General features: G+C 40.3%; 2 protein-coding genes across 3 annotated transcripts in view; one reads left to right on the top strand and one right to left on the bottom strand.

Annotated features, from left to right (window-relative positions):
• Nucleotides 1-10,481, top strand: part of syt6a (synaptotagmin VIa) — a 64,185-nt gene extending 53,704 nt beyond the window's left edge. The window contains exons 4-7 of the mRNA XM_086025508.1: nt 763-883; nt 1,441-1,612; nt 3,725-3,875; nt 4,522-10,481. Of these exons, the coding sequence (XP_085881634.1) occupies nt 763-883; nt 1,441-1,612; nt 3,725-3,875; nt 4,522-4,593 (516 nt within the window). The 3' untranslated portion in view covers nt 4,594-10,481. The remainder of the gene's footprint in view (nt 1-762; nt 884-1,440; nt 1,613-3,724; nt 3,876-4,521) is intronic.
• On the bottom strand, nt 7,559-19,727 carry olfml3a (olfactomedin-like 3a). Of its 2 annotated transcripts, XM_086025517.1 has the most exons (4): nt 19,626-19,645; nt 17,047-17,243; nt 14,961-15,267; nt 7,559-12,602 (listed from the first exon to the last, which is right to left on the bottom strand). In XM_086025517.1, the coding sequence occupies exons 2-4, from the start codon at nt 17,155-17,157 to the stop codon at nt 11,821-11,823; spliced, it is 1,200 nt and encodes a 399-aa protein (XP_085881643.1). In that variant the 5' UTR covers nt 17,158-17,243; nt 19,626-19,645; the 3' UTR covers nt 7,559-11,820. The 2 variants fall into 2 exon arrangements, with proteins under 2 accessions (XP_085881643.1, XP_085881650.1); XM_086025524.1 differs by lacking the exon at nt 17,047-17,243 and having other exon boundaries at nt 19,626-19,727.
• Nucleotides 19,728-20,074: the final 347 nt, after the last annotated feature.

The raw sequence follows: 20,074 nt of genomic DNA, 5'->3' as shown, positions 1-20,074 counted from the left end.
CATTCCCAATGGCCACCCCGCCTCTGTTCCCCGATATCTCACAGCTGCCGTGTACACTCTTCAAAAGCTACACATATGTGTTTAATTTACATACAATGCCCACCTTGGCATAACTGTTTATAATGTTGAATGTTGAGATGGAGATGGAACGAGACACACACACACACACACACACACAGAACCCTGCTCCAAAGCTGCCCGGTGTCTATGTTTTATACTTAGAAAGCCTTGACAGAACATAATGAACATAAGGGACCCGGAGGATTGTACTTCCGTGGTAAACTGCAGGTGGAACAGTAGTGCGCCTTTGGGCCTCTGAGACTCAGCAGCCGCTTCTGCTCATGGCCTGTCATAGATACCACGATAGACTGGGAGAAAACTAAGGTAAATGGGGCGACCGTGGCCACCGGGGCATCGTGTAAATGTGACCTTAGACAGCAAAAATCGTTACTATTGGCCAATAACTAATACAGAACATCTTCCACCAACTTCTTCAAGACAATGAATCAACAATTCTACTTAATCTACCGATTTTGCAACGGGCAATTTAGCAATTATCTGAATTCTGTAGTTTGATTATCATGCACAGCAAGACCTGTTCTAGGATACATGATAAGTACCGTTCATCACATGCCAGGGTCAGAGAAAGGAAACCAAAACCTGCTTCTCAAACGATTGGTTAGGCCTTAAATCATGCTGTTTTTTTCTTGTGGTTGGAGACATTTTCACCTGCTCAATTGTGTGTGTTTGTGCTATGCTCAGGAGAGTGTTGACCTTGGGGAGATCATGTTTTCACTCTGTTACCTGCCCACTGCTGGAAGACTCACACTGACTGTTATCAAGTGCAGGAACCTCAAGGCCATGGACATCACTGGATACTCAGGCATGTGTGTGTGTGTGTGTGAGTGTGTGTGGGTGGGTGTGGTAGTGTGTTTACTGTTGTCTCAGATCATAAACACACAAGTGGCACGCAAGCCGTCTCTGTTTATTACAAGCAATTATTCACAGGGAAGGCGTATAATATCAAGCTATTGTCAGAATGTTGCTGCAGAGCTTGATTTTTTTTTTTTTTTTAATAAGCACCTGCTATCCAGTGTTTCCCTGCAGAACGGACACTATGTGTGAAATATGACATTTATTCCGCTTTAAGTGTCACAGTTCAGCAGTAATTGGGATTTATTGTGACATTTTGTCCTTGTGATGTCTAATGACATTCAACCTGAGTTACAATTTGAATCCCAAAAGTTTTACGCTTTTACTGTTATTTTAATCTGGGTTTCATACATTATGTACATAGAGTAGACTGTGGTTAGATTACTGTATTTCTTCATATAGGGTTTTACTTACTCGATTGCAAATACTACCAGGTGTCTGCAGGCGTTATGTAATGTTAGTTTCCCCCATGACTTCTTTCCCCTTTGTCATCCTTCTCCAATCCAGATCCTTACGTCAAAGTCTCGCTAATATGTGACGGGCGACGTCTGAAGAAGAAGAAGACCAGCATCAAAAAGAACACGCTGAATCCAACCTACAATGAGGCCATCATCTTTGACATCCCGCCCGACAGCATGGACCACGTCAGCCTGCACATCTCTGTCATGGATTACGATTTGTACGTAAGAAAAGTCGGCCGCACGCGCAACGATTTGGAATTTCATGGTTTTTAAAATGGAAAGAACCCCGCACAGAATGAGGTTGAAAATCACCACATAAATTCTTAATTCAAATGAGCAACACAGTACAGAACACCTATAATGATGCCTGTCGTGACTGAACTGTGAGAGGTACCATGGTTCCACGGGGACTCTAGACTGACTAAAAGAATATTAGTGGAAAAAGAAATAAAAGAAGCTAGGCTAACTGTTAAAATGTTGGGTAACTACAAACTCTGCTCCTTGACATTTTTATTGTGGCAAATTATGACTTGGGAGCAGCTGCTCTTAAACGGCCGTGAAGAAAAAATATTACACCACCCTTGTTTCTGTAGTTTCTTGTTCATTTTAAATGCCTAGTACAACTAAAGGTACATTTGTTTGGACACATTTAATAATGACAACGAAAACCGCTCATAAGAGTTTAATTTAAGAGCTGATATATAGCTACTTCAATGGTTTCTTGATAATTACCAAAATCACTGAAGTTCTTATATCAATAGCTATGGCATCGTCCTGCCAAAAATGGCGCTTTTAGGAATTCCATGGTTTCTTTTATGTCTGTTAATCTCATGATACATGTTTAGTGGTATCAGGCATGAAAAGAATAAGAATGTGAAGAAAACAATAAGAATTTGAAGAAAACAAGTTCATCTAATAACTTTTTTCCCAAGACTATTACCATCATTATCCAGCTTCAAGTGTTGAAAATAAAAACAATAAATACAACTTTAACTACATTAAACTTTCAATAAACTTGGCAGTTTGAACCAGCATTCCTGCCAGGTTACATTTTTGTGCTGTAATGTGTCAGGAAGGCTACCTCTAAAATGAAATTGACATTAAAAGGCCACGGGTTCGCCTTGCTAACATCACAAAATACAGAAAACAGGTAAGCTTTGACGTTTGCGAGCGGATCCCTTCAGCACTATGATGTCAATTTCAGTTAATAACAGCCGGTGGCCGTCGAGGACAAAATGGCAGCCTCCTGAAATGGATCAAAAACAGGTGGACTTTTCTGCTTAATTCTTATTCCACAAATGCAATATTAATATCAGAATTCGTGGACGCTAACATTAGCAGCCAACTAGCCAAATATCTTACCGAGATTGATGACTGTCCCTTTTCATTAGAAATGGAATCAGCCAAATCATGCTTCCTTTATAGATGCTTGTGCATAATGCTTCTGGCACGACAGGCAAATTCTGTCATTCAACTTTTTCACTTCATTCTTTTGTCGTATTTTTAGTCAATGCCCAAAAACCTTTGAGTTCCATTGCCGCCGGATAGCCATGAACCTTTTCCCGGTTGACTGCTGACCCAGATTACCGCTACTGCACATGTGCATGAAGGATAGAAAGTCAGCTATAGCGTAGAAGGTTCAGAGGCTGTTTGAGGAAAAAAAAAACAAAGCTTACAAAAAATAAATGTCTACCGTACATCGATTATTTAATTAAATGTCGTGGATTTTCATCATCGATCTAATCATGACTAGGTGCCTAATCTTAGCAGCCCTAATATGAGTAGACCGCTTTTGATGGTCCTGAAAAAAAAAAAATTATTGCAGAAGAATTGAAACCATATTTTGCATAATATAGTGTATCATTTTGAATTTGTCATTTTAATGTGACTCTACCCCTTTGACATTATTGGTCATGGGTTTTTTCTGCACAGGCGACATGGAATTTTTGTAAAAGTCAGTTCTTTGGAAAAAGATAATGAAATTATCTCTCTCGACAGTTTGATTCGTGGGGGCGCGCTTTCCCTCAGGGAGAGCGTTTGGAGGTGGTGGTGAAGCCACAAGACTCCGTGGGAGACTTTTTGGGGAAAAAAATGAAGAAAAACAAGCTCACTTCTTTGTTAACAAAGGCAAAAGGGATGCGTTTTCGTATTATTTTGGTGGGGTTCTTTTCAAATTTGATGTCAGCTCACCTTTGTCAACTAACAGGGCTCCCCATTTCTGATATTTGTTGATTATGTGACGCTCCTCCAGTGTGTGATTACAATCATCAGAACCATGAATGAGTTGACCTTTTACGTTAAGTGACATTGCGCACGCCTGCACCCCGCAGGGTCGGTCACAACGAGATTATCGGTGTAATGCGAGTGGGATGCAACGCAGAGGGACTGGGAAGGGACCACTGGAACGAGATGTTGGCTTACCCTCGCAAGCCCATCGCACACTGGCACCCCCTGATGGAATCCAAGAAATCTGAGAAGGAGGTGAGTGAGGGGGCAAAAAAGACATTTGAGTGGATCACGTGCGTTTCCACTGAGCAATTACAGAAAAATGCGTGAAAAAAGTATCAAACAGGCTAAATAAATTAAATGAAATCTAGCGTATGAAGAGAATGACACATTTCATTTACTGCCAACATTCTCAATTACTTTCGGTAATCAGATGTCACATTTGTTTGTATCAGCAGTTGGTTTTCTGTAACTGAAATACAAATTGACATTGTGAAATGAAATCCATTATTCTATGTTGACATTTTTCTCAATCTAATTCATTTTATACATGTAAAACATGCAGGCCCTCAGCGAAAGAAGCGCTACAAGAACTGTGAGATAAGACTCACATATTCCTGAATTGTACTGACTTAATCAATGGCAATATAAATAGTAATTAAGGGTGTAATGGTACACAAAATAATGTTTGATAATAAATACGTTTTTTTTTTTGTAAAGAGAATTTTCATATCTGCTGTAAATTCAGAATTGCAAAATAATCTTTCTCTTAATGTATTTGGGATGATTTCGAGATCCTACAGTAACATTTGCATTGTGCTGAATATTCATACAAGTCTTTTATTGTTATTTCTAAAATCACACAAGACTCACTCTTTGTGTGTGTGTGTGTGTGTCACAGTGGAAGGCAAGGGCCGCCAGCTTTGACAGCCAGGGCTCCTGCCCTTCCCCTCGACCCCCAGCGACACCCTGAGCAACGACACCTGCGACCCTCGCGACCCCCTGCAACCCAGATGGCAGGCAGTGGGAGGTTCTTCCTGCCTCCTGCCGCTCCACTTCCTGTCTGTCTGATTATCGAGGAGAAACCCTGCTGTCGTTCCTGCTCTGTCTGTCCCCTCCGTCCCCCTCCCCACCCCCGAACTCCACCCTCTGCCAACGTGGTCCGAGACAACTGATCTGGAAGCACATCAGATCAGGCCGTATTTTTGGGTGTTATAACTGCTCAACCTGCCGAGGCAGGTTTTTCAATGCCCTTACTCCTCGGTTGGATGTGTGTAGACTCAAACTAAGAGAAAGTCGCGGTGATCACAGGACGATTCTCAAAGCGAAACGGGATGTCTAAGGAGACGCGTGCCGCTTTTCAAAACGTTCTGGTGCTGCAGTAATTTATATTGAAACACGACTGAGCTGAAGCTTCGTTAAGGTGTTGAAGTTGAGTTTCCAGCTGTAGCATCATGTGATGTAATGCTATTTTTTTTTTTCCACTTCTGGCTAAATTACGAACAAGCAGTCAACAGGATGATGAACGCTGTAAAAAGTATTTCATTAAAGCTAGAAAACATGGAAATGACAACAATTCATATTTGCTATTTGCTCAAATGGTGGCGCAGTCCCTGAGTAGATGACCTAATTAGACAAGTAAAGGCCTCCCCCAAAGAGAGGCCTCCCTTTACACATTTGAAGACAAGAAAACCACTTTGGGCTCGATCTTCGTAGACAGGCGGCGGCGTGAAAATGGGTGCATCTTCATTTTCGTACTGGGGCAAGTCTTGTTTACTATGTATGGGAATTTGTCAGACCGTGTTGCGCCTTGAGGGCATTTTGACGTATTCCAGTGCATTCTCTCGGCACAGTTGGTGACTAAAAGTAAACTAGATCTTTGACTAGCTAAAAGCGGGTCTTAGATGTGGCGCAGGTGGTGTCATGTGATTTTGGTGGATTTGATCAAGCGCAAGCAGACACATTCTAGTGTGCACAGTTACACTGCGTTTTGCACTAGGCTTGCGCTGGGCATGAAAACTTGAAATAACCGATTGAAGCCTAAAGATCCGGGCTCAACAGCTCCCCAAAACCTAAGGTCGTCTTTGGAATTACCCTCGAAAACCTCAAGTTTTCCCCAGAAATGAAACACCTCTAGTGGTAGAAACACGGTTATGCGCTCCCGGCCTTAATGGGTTAAGCAGCACTTAAACATTTGAGGACTTATCACATTTTGTAATGTGTTACACTACGCGGATGCAACAGTGATTCGCATTCGATTCTGGGAGCAACATGACTTATTTGTTCCACCAAGTCTGCCTGGTTTCTTGATGTTTCACTGCACTTCTCCATGATGGTAATTTTATTTAGTTTAAAACCTGTTTCACTTGATGAATATACTATACCATCACCCTATTGGTATATATGAATTGAAAATGTGTTTATAAAATTTGAAGTCCATCTGGAGTTGAGTAAATAAATGTCACTGGCCACTATTTGTGTAAATTTAGCGATATTTGTTGTCTCTTCTTGTTTGGGAGGAAGTGTATGTATAATTTTGTGCATATATTTGTGAACAGACCGTTTTTTTTTTCGTGATTGTTTGGCTTCTTTCAACCCAGAAAAGATGTGAAGCTAGATGTAGCCTAGCAGGTGGTGACAATTAGAGAAAAAAAACACTCTCTCGATGTTTATTGTGTCATGAAACATTGCGTTGGTTCTCTTGTGGAAAATGTTATAATTTGTCACCCAGATGCTGATGTGGTTCAATTGTATCCCCTTTTTTAATTTGTTGGACCTGTTGTCTTTCAAATAACATGAACTTTAATGATGAAAATCGTTTTGTTGTGTTTTATTTTGTAGATGAAGAAGTAAATATTTTGAAAGAAGAAACTCCCCTTTCAGTGTGTGTGAGTGCAAAAAAAATGTTACTGTCGGGTCATAAAATTTGTGTCATACACAAATTATTTTATCTAGGTTATGATTCAAAAGCAGAAATGTGTAACAATTTACCAACGCTAGCTCCCAAATCAATAGGAGGCAACGGGATTACGTCATTCTCCAAAAAAGAAATCATTTAAAGTTTTTGTTGTTATCTGAAAAACACCTCTTTGCGATTTGAATAATATTGAAACTGTGGGGTGGAGGGGGTCATACTATTTGAATAATTCTGACTCGTCTTTGGACAATGACAAATACTAGCAATGAACATGGAAATACAAACTTGCGTAGCATTCTTCATATACTGAAAACAGCACAGCAGTAGCAAAACATGACTTCCATTGAGTCAACACTTTTTTTTTAAAATTAATGCAGTTTGTTTTTTTTAGTTTATAAAACATTTTGTAAATACCATTCTTTTGTGTATCATTTCTTTTGTAATCATGATGGTCACATTAGGTGGTTTGTTTCCATGTGGGAAAGCATTTGTAGAAATTGTTGAAGAAATCGCTAGCACTCAAATTGGAAGAGTATTGGACATTTCCACTTGCGACCAAACGGAGGTTGTGTTTAAAACATGTTTTTACTGTGCCCTAGTGGGAGAAAAAAAACAAACAAAAAAACAAAATGAAAACAATTATATTCACGATGTATAAATAACAAACGAATCTTGAAATGGATGATGGCTGTGTGTGTCACATCCAGTAGTGACCAATAAGATTGTTTCCTCATAATGCAACGCCAGGGTTATGTTTAAGAAAAAAAAAGGGTTTATGTTTGTTGTCCAACTATAAAATTGTAAAAGCAGTTTGGAAGCCTATTGGATGAACTTGTGGCAAAACCAGTGGAGGACAATCAGACAATCTCAGTTGGGTTTAAGGAATTGCTTTTATTGCCTCCATCTGGCCCCAAAAATCACTACAGACATGAAAAAAAAGTTTTGAAAATGTAAGATGATTGGGAAAAGATTACATGCATCACATTCAGTGGTATAACAAGTCAGATCTTTTAATAAAAACATTCAACATGTTTGGGTTCAAAACTGGTTTATGTTCAACTTCTGCCCCATGTGGCCCAAAAAACAGAATCTAAAAAAAACATTTTCTTCAATGTTGAGGTAAACGTCTTCCAAGATGGATGACACAGCACCGCTGGCCTCACAGTGTACGTGTCATATGTCGCAGTTTTTTTCGGGGGGGGCTTTAGAGCTTCAGGATATGTACAGATGTTTTCTCCAGGATCTGTTTAATACATTTACTCTTGTTTTTGGTGTGTTGACGAGGTGGGGTCGGTCCGGTCGGGTCGGCATTAACGAGCAGTGGCTTTTTGTCTCATTGGCCCTCGTTGTTTGTGCTCGACGTCACCCCTCATGGTGTCATTGACACCTTCAAATTTGACCTCAGTCACTTTTACAGTATTGGCCCAGTTCCTCCCTCCACTTCTTGAATTCCTCATGTAGTTTCAGGAGATTTCCCCATGGTACAGTAGAAATGCCTGCCACAACGTATCACGTATCCTCCAAATGCTTTCTTTTTTATGTTTTTTTTATTTTTATTATTATTGTCTTGTTCATCGTTTAGTCATGTAGTGTGGTGGATCAGCATGCCTTTTTAATGATAGAATAGTCGAGCCATACAACAGGAAAGAAACAAGAACAACAATAAAAATGATACCTGCACAACAACTAGGGATGCATTGATACCACTTTTTTCAAACAGAGCATGAATATAAGTACTTGGTTTGACTACTAAAAACAATATAAGATTTTGGATTTTGAAATTTGAAATGGATTTCTGAAGAAGAAAAAAAAAACGAGTGTGTGATGTTCTAAACACAATACTCTAGTTGAATTTGAATTTGATTCTATTAAATAAAAAAAAATAAAAATAAATAAGAAACGATGTCTATTGAAAGTTAGGATCCTTTTTTGGGGGGGGGCTCACCCTGAATAAGACCAATAATATTACATAGCAGTTGGATTTTATCAGTATGTGATGGGAAGGCAGGGCTACACAATGTAGAAAATAGGACAGGACGTGGCAGTGCAGGGCAAGGACAGGACAGGGGCAGTGCTACCAGTATGTTGTTGGAGTGGCTGTGCAGTGCCCAGTCACCCCTGTAAAGACTTTGTATGCAAATGACACAAACAATATTGGAAGATAAAGTAAAGGGCTGTTCGTGGCAGTTAGAGAGTGGCCCTACACCAAGCAACTAAATCCCACAGGCGCGCGTCAAGGGAGACATTAAATCAACACCGCCACACATGTACTTTAGTTATCAGAGGTATCCTCCAATCGTTTAATATACTATGCACAGGATGTCATTAAAACATGTTCAAACTGTCAGATTTCCATAATTAGGTGAGCTCCAATATAAAAATTCGGAACCGTCTATTGAATACGGAAGCGTGGAACTGCCAATGTAGCGTAAACATTTTTGACTGGTAAAAATGTTCGAACGTACTTGTAGGCTAAATGCTAAAATCTTTTGTCATAATGCAATGGGGTAGTGACTTAGTAAGAAGTAAACAAAAAAAATCAATCTCAATTTATGTCTGCAGTGCATAATTTCCATTCTGCATTTTTTTCCCCCCATAATGCCACGGTGACATAATAAATCATAAAAATTATGAATGAACAATGTTTACTTATTTATTTTTTTAACCAATTGGCACAATGTAGTCCAAATGCTAAAAAATATATTATATATGTTACTTGCGCATCCACAAGGCAATATGCCGCAGCATCATGGGAAAAAATTGTAAAGTTAGCCTCCAAGTTTGTTCAAACAAATTTAAATACATTCAAACGATACGTTCAAACGTATTATGCAGTCAAAAATGTTCACTCCACATCCGCTTCTGTAATTGAATGCTGACAATCAATGAGGAAAATGCCATAATTTCATTTTTTTTAAAAAGCAAGAGAAACCATGCTGACATGTCATGTTGTAGTTACTACATTGTGATCAAAATAAAACTGGAACACAATCCATTCCGTGACCCTGGTTGACCTCCAAGTTATTCTAATTTCAAAACAACAGTTCCCACAAGAAATCATGTAACTAGAAGGTGAAAACTTTCGCCATTCTAAAACCTTTATTAGCTGCACAGGCATTTTCACATTTCCAACTGTCAAGTATAATAATAAAATAACCACTGGACCATAACACTAGAATCAGGTATAACTACTCACCATTTGAAGGCAACAGGAAAGTGTGTGCGGTGGTACGCGTTTGCACAAGTTTTGTGTTTATGTCAGTATGTTCTGTTTAAGCAATTGTATGGTAAAAGTTGCAGATTCTTGGTCAAAATAGTGTGGGTATTTTAAGAGTGCATTATATTTGTGTTTAGCTGATCCTCAGTGACACTCTTGTGAAAGGCGACACTCACAAGAAAAAAGAACACAAACAAGACATGGGTGTGGATTACGGGGGGTGACAGAGTTTAGCATTCATCTCATTCTAATTTTGTTGAGGTTGTGGATTCTGTGCATCTTTTGGACCTTCATTTCCTTGAAATTTTAGTTCAAATTCTGATTATTTCAACCACTGAACTGTTTCCTGTACTTATCTGTTGTTTTGAACCCCCCTGCACTTTTAGGCAGACACACGTTTGTGGCCATGTGTGGTCGTTTCGTTTTTTAATTGTTCATCTTTTAGCGTCGCTGCCTTTCTCCAAATAATTTCTTTGAGTTTGAACAATAACACGGAATTTTTTAATCGGTGTTTTGTATAATAGTGACAAGTGAGAAAATATATTGATGACTCGAACACTTCCTGTAAGTATCAGGATTTTGTTATAGACTTACCAGTAAAATAATTGGCATTATATTGTTCCCCACTTGTCACTGTCAAACCTCTTCAATGTTTTCCTTCCAGGGGGTGTGATGTGTGTTCAGTTCTGTGACATAATCTGCCTCTTGATTAAACAATTTATGCAAAGTGGGCTGTTGTTTGTTTTCGCCGGATAATGGTGGCGGCCTAACAAGCCAGAGCACTTACCCACGACAGTAGATGAGACAATCAAATGCACACTGACTCACACTGCAGGGACGCTCAACAACATCTCATTAAACCATTCCTTTGTTGTGGTACATTACAGTAACCTTAAAACTTTTTAAACTAACAAGAAGACAAGATGACACGTCGGAGCGCTGAAACTGTACATAACAGTTTAACATGTGTAATATGTTTGAAATACAGTCATTATATGTTATTTTATATATGTATATTTTACGCATTTAACTACATTAATTAGCGATGGGCGAGTACCGATACAAGGTAATGAGTACTCTTGAAGGCTGACAATACTTATAGCGCCCTCTTGTGGCCGTTCTAGTAGAACGAAGTAAATGGCATGCATGGCTGAGAGAATGTTTTTCTTGAACTGCTTCCTGAGAGAATGTTTTTCGTCAACTGCTTCCATGTCAATCCTCTTTGCCCTTTAAGATGCAATTTCTATATAAGGTTTATATTAATGCTTAGAGTGCATTATTAGTCTGCTGCTACTAATGTTACACATGAATTTGCTAATTCAATTTCAGCCAAGCAACAGAATATTCAGTTAATTAGCCATGCACCTCCTCAATGTAAAAAATATTAACTATGTCTGAATTTTCACGACATCTAGTATTTAATGAACGTACAGGTTGAAATTCAAATTACCGCCGGTGTTAAGTTTTTGAAGCAATTTACCTCACTTAGCATTTTCTTTTTGACTGACACTTCACACATTCAAACAAGAGAAGAAGGCCAAAATAATCATTGGAACCATTTTCCGGTTTTACCAATCACTCTCAGATGACATGGAAGGGTCTGTTTTACTGAGGGTTCCATTGGAGAAAGCTGTCTTATGCCACCCAGGAAAGATGTGTGACGTCATGCTCAAAAGGTCTATAAAAACATCTACAGTATCTAAATGATGTGTTTGTATCTTTTGTATATCATCTGAAAAACAATGTGTCTTCCTTGTTTTTTTTCGGGGGATACAAATAAGGACAACAGCAGCCAAATGCTGTCAATTTAAAATGTGTATTTTGGAAATGTAACAACAACAAACAACAAACTTGGCACTTGTAAACGCTTTAGACAACTGAAGAGTTCAATAAACCTAACGTACTGCACATCTTTTTGTCAATACGGACAACAACCCAAAGCCTCCGACGATAATCAAAGTGTTTGTAACCATCGAAGACGAGTTTTGTGTTTCCATTTTTTTCTAACTTACAGAACATGTTTTTATTTGACAAAAAAAAAAAAAAAAAAAGATTTGTTTTGGCTGTCAAACCAGCAATTTCCTTTTCGTTGTCAGTCTGTAGAGGATTTGGTATCCATCGTCCCAGCTGTAGATTTGTTTCTCCTCTGCGTTGTACTTTAGACTGGCATGTGCTCCATACCGTCGAGGGAAATAAAAGAGAGGTGCCTCCTCACTCACCGTCTTGCCATTGACATCAAAAACACACTGGACCCGGGAGCGACTGGCCTGCCGAGTGTTGTAAACAACGTAGACGATGCCACAGGCAATGAAGGCCGCCTCTGAGTTCTCCCTCGGGCAGCGGGTGTCCCAGATTTGTTCGATATCCAGCGAGACGGGATCCATTTTTGCAAGGTTGATGTTGGGTTCGGTCTCACCGCTGGCATAAAGAAGCCAGAGGCCTTGGTCGTCCGCTGCGAGATCTGCTACCGTCTCAGGGTTGAGGCTGTAAACAGCAGCTCGGCTCTCCACGGGGAGAATGGCTACATCCATGAGCTCGCCACCGAGGATGTCATATCTGACCACATTCGTGTCTTCCCCCTGCTGGATGTAATACAGATAACCGTTGTAAACAGCGACGCCATTGCCCCTCCAGTTGGACGGCAGCCTGATCGGCCGACCGAGGGCTGACCGTGAAGAACCCTGAAGAAACTCCCTGACAGACTCAAACTGGTAGATGGTGTCCCCCGCTGTCCCGTTAAACACGTAGACCTTGGATGACCGGGGGTCTCGGAGCCACACACCCTTAGAACCGCCCACTCGCTTCAGGATCTTCACTGACCGGATGGCAGAGATGATTTCCACGCAGTCTACGGAGACACAAAACGCAAAAATTTGGTGGCAATGTGGGCTGCATGCTTGTGCGAGTCCATTTTAGTTGTGCAGTGTCTCATATTCACAGTTCCGCATACGTAAATATGCTTATTTGTGGATATTTATTGGAAACCTATCCTCCGTTATTCGCTGAAAAGGTCAGCACTATTTTTGTGCTCAGGCCGTGTCTAATTTAAAAACATTGCTTCGTCACTATCTGGTGGCATATATCGATGATGAATAGAATTCTGATCTGTTAGCTTACATTGCAATCAGACTTGCACATATCCCATTTGAGTCTCATTTTTATTCACATATGATCAAGGCCTGGTTCCAGTCTGACGATATCCCATTCCATCTTTTCTTTTTTTTTAGGGTTGGAGTTTACACTGCCATGATGCATTCAGTAACCCAGTTGGGCCACAAATGTCCTTCTTACCTGATCTAGTGCTGTGGCAGAATTTCCCACTTTGCTCTGCACACACCTTAGCGCATTAACCAACCCCTCGCTTCCTTTCAGATTTGTCAAATAGTCTTCATGCCGAGCCAGGAGAAGAGGCCACAAGAACACTAAGGTCTAGCTGAAGTTCAAGTTATTTGTGCTAAAGAAGCCTAATCTAACACTAGCTTGTAGCAAGTATACTGTTATGCTAGTAGGCCATGTATGAAAATAAATCACCAATAGTGCCAAGACCTCTGTGTTGTGTTGTGTTTTGGGATACTTTGCCCCTTGTTATTGTGGACTTTTGTTGATTTGATCATCACTACCTTGTTTTGTTCTTTTGAAAAATAAATACATTTTGTTTTTGAATACATCCTGCCTCCCAGCTACCCTGTAATTGGGTCCTCTACTCTGCCTAACCGTGACATACCGTATGTCTCAACAATAGTTCAACAATGGTTAAAAAAAAAAAGAAGAAAAAAACCACTTCTGAAAGTTTGAGAACCTAACTATAATTCCCTCACGGAGTCAGCAACTATATGCAGTAAAGTCTCATTTAAAGCCTTGAAGGAAGCACATACCCATGAGAGGAACATAAAAGGGGCATGGGATAAAAGATGCTCCTCAGACATGACCTGGAGACAAATCAGCATCAAGCTCTCCAACAAAAAGTAGCCTATTTCCTTACAAGGAAATTCAGTTCATCTTGGGGTCACCTTACAACGGACACAACGTATCTAATGAGCGCTGCATTGCTGTTTGTGTCTGGGAGAAAGAGCAAAGCCTAATTTTAAACTGCATGACTGTGCACAGGCATCATAATTGTGCCGGATTTTTTGTGTGCGTGCGTGATTTGCTTTCTAGAGACATTGAGGAAATTGTTCATTTTGCCAAAGTGCACCCAAAGGAGTTTCACGATCAGACATCATCATTTGGAGCCAGTTAAAACATATTTGATATTTCATTTTGTCTTCTAGTGAAATGAATACTGATGTGATTCAATAAATCAAAACATTTTCACTCCGTGTATTAGCCCTGTAAATGACTCCACTGAGTCTTGGAATCAGAAGTCATAAACATAAACGTTCACGATTAGTCAAATTTCAGATGATATTTTCCCCTCGAAATTACCACTGGAAACTGACTCATTGCAGACCTTTTAAAATAGAGTTTGCAGTCTCCACATACACATTGGCTTTGAGGAACCAAACTTACACATGAACTGTACATATGTACAACACAGACAATTTACTCTTCAACAAACACAACATACTATATGTATTTTAATGAACTTTTAAAATAAAATATTTTAATAAATAGAACACATTGCCCATAATCATTGGTTTATCAATGTTTGTAGGATAATATATGTGCAGTGATAATTTGGGATGTGAATTATAATATTATCCATCCATCGATTTCCTACAACACATATTTCAAAGAACGTGGTAGGATTTGTGTTGCCCATGGGCCATTATTCATCCATCCAAGCTTTAGAGTCTCTGATGAGCATAACATTCATTAAACAATTTGAAGACATCAATTACACTGGTCAACGCATTTTTACTATTTTTTTCATCAAAGATGTAAGTAGATTTTTCCCTCATGAAATTTTGCTGCGCTAATTCCAAATTTGTCATAGTTTTTTTTTCTCTAGCACATCAGTTTTTAATAATAATAATAATAAATACAATAATAATAATACCAATAATAATAATAATAATGGTAACATATGTAATATAGTAATATATTTAGTAACATTACTGATAGGTCATAATCCAATAGTACATCCATAAAGCCATCTCTGATTAAAATTTGCTGTTGACCTGTGTTATTCTTGAACAAGTCCAACATTGTACATGCTTTTGTAAACAGTCAAGACAATTTTGAGTCCACAAGGGCTGTATCTCACCAGTCACTCTGGAGGGCAGCTCCTCCCAGTCCTCTTCTTCCTCTTCTCGGCTCTCCTCCTGGCTCCACACTCCCTGCTCCACCACCCGGTCCGCCTGCTTCCCACAAGCCCGTGGGGACGTCTGGCTTTCCACAAGGTCCATATCTTGCTCAACCCGGTTCAAACGGGCCGCTTCTGCCTCTATATCTGTGGAGAGCGTGCCGTGTGCCTGCTTCAGACCCTCCAAGGTTTTCTTGGACTGTTTGTGTAAATCCTGAAGTTCCATGTGGTATTGACGTGACTGGTCTTGCCACAAGTGCATGTGGTCCTAAAAAACAAGGACATGCAGATGCCTTTTACCCAGGTGCTTATGCAGATTATTCAGAACGCTGCCGCTCGAGTTCTTACTTGAACAAAGCGATCGGAACATATTACTCCAGTCTTTTTACACTGACTCCCAGTCAGCGGTCGAACATATTTTTAAATTACGATACCGGTCTATAAAGTCACTGTGTGGCTTGGATCCTGAATACACTCGAAGGAAATGCTCATAGAATATAAACCTAGTCAGGTTTTGAGTTCAGCACTCCGCCAGGTCAATTAGTGGAGCCCAAAGTTTAAAGCAAACATGGTGCATCAGCATTTAGCTGTTTTGATGCAAACAAATCAGATAATCGGCCAACAGAACTCAAGTTAGCCTCAAGTGTAAATGCTTTTAAATCCATGTTCAAAACTATGCTTTTTTTCCCATACCAGTGATTAAGGACTTTTATAGCATTTCTATGATCAGTTTTTCCAATATCATGTTCTTGTGCTGCACGTCCATCCATCCATCCATCCATCCATCCATTATCGACACTCCTTATCATCACAAAGGTCGCGGGCGTGCTGGAGCCTATCCCAACTGTGCAGTAGACCGCACTCACAATCACACCTATTGGCAATTTAGAGTGTCCAATCAACTTACGAGTTCACGGAGAAAACCCACGCAGGTACGGGGAGAACATGCAAACTCCACACAGGGAGGCCGGAGCCGAACCCACGACCTCTGAACTGTGAGGCGGACGTGCTAACCAGTCGACCAACGTTACGCTGCACGTTTTTTTCGTAAATTTAGTTAACTACTTTTTATTTCGGTACATTACTTTTAAATATCTTACATGTGTCCGTTTTTTAAATGTCTTCAATTCTTTATTCTTTAAATGTTTTTTGTAACTATGTGAAACACATTGAGTTACTTTGTGTATAAAATGTGCCATATAAAGAAAGCGGCCTTGCCTTGCCTTGCCAGGCTGATAATTTCCGTGTTCAATCAGAAAGCCAAAGAAGGTAATTCTCAAAAGGACTCAATAACTACAAAATCAAACAAAAAGTAGTAAGAACAAATCAGGGCATGACATTGTGATGTCATATAAGGATTTTTAAAATTCATTATTTATTAGCTTTCCTCCAGCGACCGTTCTTGCAGTGTTCAGGTATAATGTTCACACAACTCAACACATCTCAACCCATTCATCAGATGAAGGCCAAAGCAAGCAGGATTCATACAGCTGTTTTTTTTTTGTTTTTTTTAATTTCATGCTGATAACAGTTTCAAGATTGTCAATTACGCTTTGCTGCCGCCGTGATGTGTGGTTATGGAAAAAAATCAGTCTCTCGGAAAGGCGTAACCAAAAGTAAAACGACACCTTCAACTGAATGATTTCACTCGATGAGAGGACGTCTCCATGAGGAAAGCAAACGTAATAAAGTATCCTCTTATTAGTCATTAGCCCATCTGCTCCCTCAGCTGCAATGTTTGGATAATCAAAAGATGCTTTTGGATGAGACCCAGGAGGACAAGTAGTTGGTGTTCATGTCTAGTGTACGAGAGTGTTGTTTCTTTTCTGACATTGGCAGCTACTGGCCTGGCAAGTTTATTATTGTTATCACTTATTTTTGCTTGACTGTGTGAACATTTAGACAACTTTTCATGAGTGCAATGGAGACACTGTTTCTATTTGATTGAAATGCCGTTGTGTACAACATAATAATAACGTTATAGGCGGAGGAAGGAAGCAAACATGATGTCGCATGCATTTGATGATAAGCCACTGGAAATGTTTACCTCAATAGCCAACAATCTGTTCTCCAGATAGTCCATCAGGGCCTGATAGTAGAACTGAGCTCCACACAGCATCCAGGTTGCGGAAAGTAACAGGATGAACACGAGCTTCATCGTCCTCTGATCGCTACTGTGTGACGAGCTTCACTTTTCAGGTTTCAGAACTTCCTCACATGCACTGAAGGTCCACCAAGCAAGTACTGGGGGGGGGGGGGGTATAGGGGTTAAGACGCAGGGTGACTTTCCACTTCCTTTTGCACTCTCTCTCTCTGCTGGAATGTTTTCTCTCAGGGAGGAGCCTGATGGAGGAGGCCTGCTCGCTACCTCCCAGAGTCAACTGGGACACTGTTTGTGCATGCACAAACATTATTCACCTCTATGCAGTCATTCTTCATCTATTCTTGAACTTGAAATAGTCAAAATTATTGAATCTTTAATTTCCAGGTACCTGTATTTACATTTGAATCTGGCACACAACAGAGAATTTCGTAGTCGAAACACACCTTTTTAGGCGAGAAAACATTTTGGATTTAAATTGAATTAAAGTGCGTGAGACTTGATTTTAGGTTGCAACTTCCAATTGTTTGCAATAACTGCATCAAGCTTATGACCAATTGCCTTTGCATTCTTTTTTCTTGACTTTTGTGTTCTTCTGTTTTGATGATTGTTTCAGTCAGTTGTAATCTTGTTTTTGGCTGTAAAATATATGCTCTATGACACGAGTGTCAAACTCAAGGCCCGGGGGCTGGCTCCGGCCCGCAATAGTATTTTATGTGGCCCGCAAAAGCAAATCATGTGACTTTGTTTCCTGAAAATTTTCTTCACTTTTAACAACACTGAGATATAATATATTGCAAGATTATCTCGGCTGGCCAAGCGGATGAAGCTTCGGCGGTTGCTGAGGCAAAAACACGGTTGTGGGAGGAGTTTGGCAAGGCCATGGAAAATGACTTCCGGATGGCTTCGAGGACATTCTGGTCTACCATCCGGCATCTCAGGAGAGGAAAGCAGTGCACCATTAACACTGTGTATAGTGGAGATGGGGTGCTGCTGACCTCGACTCGGGACATCGTGGGTCGGTGGGGAGAATACTTCGAAGACCTCCTCAATTCCACCGACACACGTTCCACTGAGGAAACAGAGCCTGGAGACTCCGAGGTGGGCTCTCCTATCTCCGTGGTTGAAGTAACCGAGGTAGTTAAAAAGCTCCTCGGTGGCAAAGCCCCGGGGGGTGGATGAGATCCGTCCGGAGTTCCTAAAGGCTCTGGATGTTGTGGGGCTGTCATGGTTGACACGCCTCTACAACATCACGTGGACATCTGGGACAGTGCCTCTGTTTTGGCAGACTGGGGTGGTGGGCCCCCTTTTAAAGAAGGGGGACCGGAGGGTGTGTTCCAATTACAGAGGAATCACACTCCTCAGCCTTCCTGATAAGGTCTGTTCAGGGGTGCTGGAGATCGAGGGTCTGTCGGGAGGTCGAATCTCGGTTTCAGGAGTTTGGAAATCAGCACCTCCAAACCTGAGACCAAGATCCTCAGTCGGAAAAGTGAGGAGTGCCCTCTCCAGGTCGGGGATGAGATTCTGCCCCAAGTGGAGGAGTTCAAGTATCTTGGTGTCCTAATTGTGCATTTAAAAGCTCTTGTTGTTTTAACTTGACCATGTTTTACTGTAAGTCTACTTTTAACACTCTAACAGTATGTACAATTAAATGAGCTGGTTCATTTAAAAAAACCAAAAATGCTTCCAGAGGAATTCATTAAAGTCCCTGACGACGTCAGTTTGTTCCCTTGGTTTCTCATCATGTACTGTATAAAGCCACATTAGCCCACTTAGTTTGATGACTCCTTTTTTACTGCGGGGCTCAACCCCTATTAGTTAGTTCTATGACCCACAGAGAGAGACCGAGTGTTGTCATAGCAACAAAAGAACCTTTCAGACAAACTTGCCATCAACAGTTTGATTTATCGTGGTGCTCGTATGGCAGCAGAGGGCGCTAAGAAGCCAGGTGCCTGGAGGAAAATCAATACTGTGATAACAAATGGCCTTCAGAAACGTACACCTGTTGTGTAAATTATAGTTTTCCTGAAACAAATCTAACTTGCTATAACAAAAGTGATGATTAAACATTTTTTCAAACCACAAATCCCTCTCTTGAGCATGCCCATAAAATGGCTTTTTTCCAGTCCCCCATGCCCATTGATGACGAACTTTCATATCAAATGTAACAGAATATATTATTTGAAATAAGCTTTTTTTTTGGTATGAGTTTGTTTACATGTCTTCTTTGTAACTGTTCAAATATTTGTTGATCACAGACATGTTTCAAATATTTGAAAATATGCTTTGAAGTGTTTTCTCTGAACATGCACACAACCCTGTTACAAAAAACGTTTTATCCATCTAACAGAAGAGGGGAGAAAAGGTGAGCTCCATGACTCAGCAGTAATTGCATCATCAAGCTAATTGCTTGGTTCCCAAACGCTAACCCTAAGGTAAGTTCTCTCTTCTGTTTTTCAAATCACTAGCATAAATAGCCCATTTTTGGGCCAAATGATTGGATTTTAGTAACTTCAATCTCCTACCTTTGCTGCTTCGCCCTTCTTTATTTCCTCTGCCCAACAGAAGACTTGTTAATCCAAAATCACTAACTGCCTTTGTCATCTCCTTGATCACAGGTAAAGCATAAGCTCAGTATGTTTAAACTTAGCTTCAGAAAAAAGGTCAGCCACGATTGGTCGTTCCCTGAGCCCTGAGCAGTGGTGATGTCATTTTCAGTTCACAGAAGTGACAAAATGGCCGCCCCCGGAGATGGCTAAAAACGGGTGGATTAACTCTTATTCCACAAACGCAATATTTATCAGAATGCCTTGTTTCAACTAGTGGGCCTCCATAGAACATATTCTTGAAAAAAATATGTTTGGGTTACCTTTTTTTCTTTAAGTAAGATCCCATTCTTAATCCATAGTGTTTAACATGATACTGATCCACCCTTTTGCAGCTATAACATCTTTACCCCCTCTGGCAAGACTTT

Source organism: Filicampus tigris, chromosome 1 (genome assembly GCF_054856515.1).
Source record: "Filicampus tigris isolate MCC_2025a chromosome 1, RoL_Ftig_1.0, whole genome shotgun sequence".
Taxonomy (NCBI): Eukaryota; Metazoa; Chordata; class Actinopteri; order Syngnathiformes; family Syngnathidae; genus Filicampus; species Filicampus tigris.
The sequence above is the reverse complement of the archived record's forward strand: the minus strand, read 5'-3'. Positions and strand labels throughout refer to the sequence as shown.

Excerpts from the sequence above, each read along its gene's own strand:
- olfml3a (XM_086025517.1), bottom strand. The coding sequence starts at position 17,157 with ATGAAGCTCGTGTTCATCCTGTTACTTTCCGCAACCTGGATGCTGTGT. Across the intron at positions 15,268-17,046 it reads ACAGATTGTTGGCTATTGAG|GACCACATGCACTTGTGGCA; the intron begins GTAAACATTTCC and ends CTTGTTTTTTAG. Across the intron at positions 12,603-14,960 it reads GCTGCCCTCCAGAGTGACTG|ACTGCGTGGAAATCATCTCT; the intron begins GTGAGATACAGC and ends GTGTCTCCGTAG.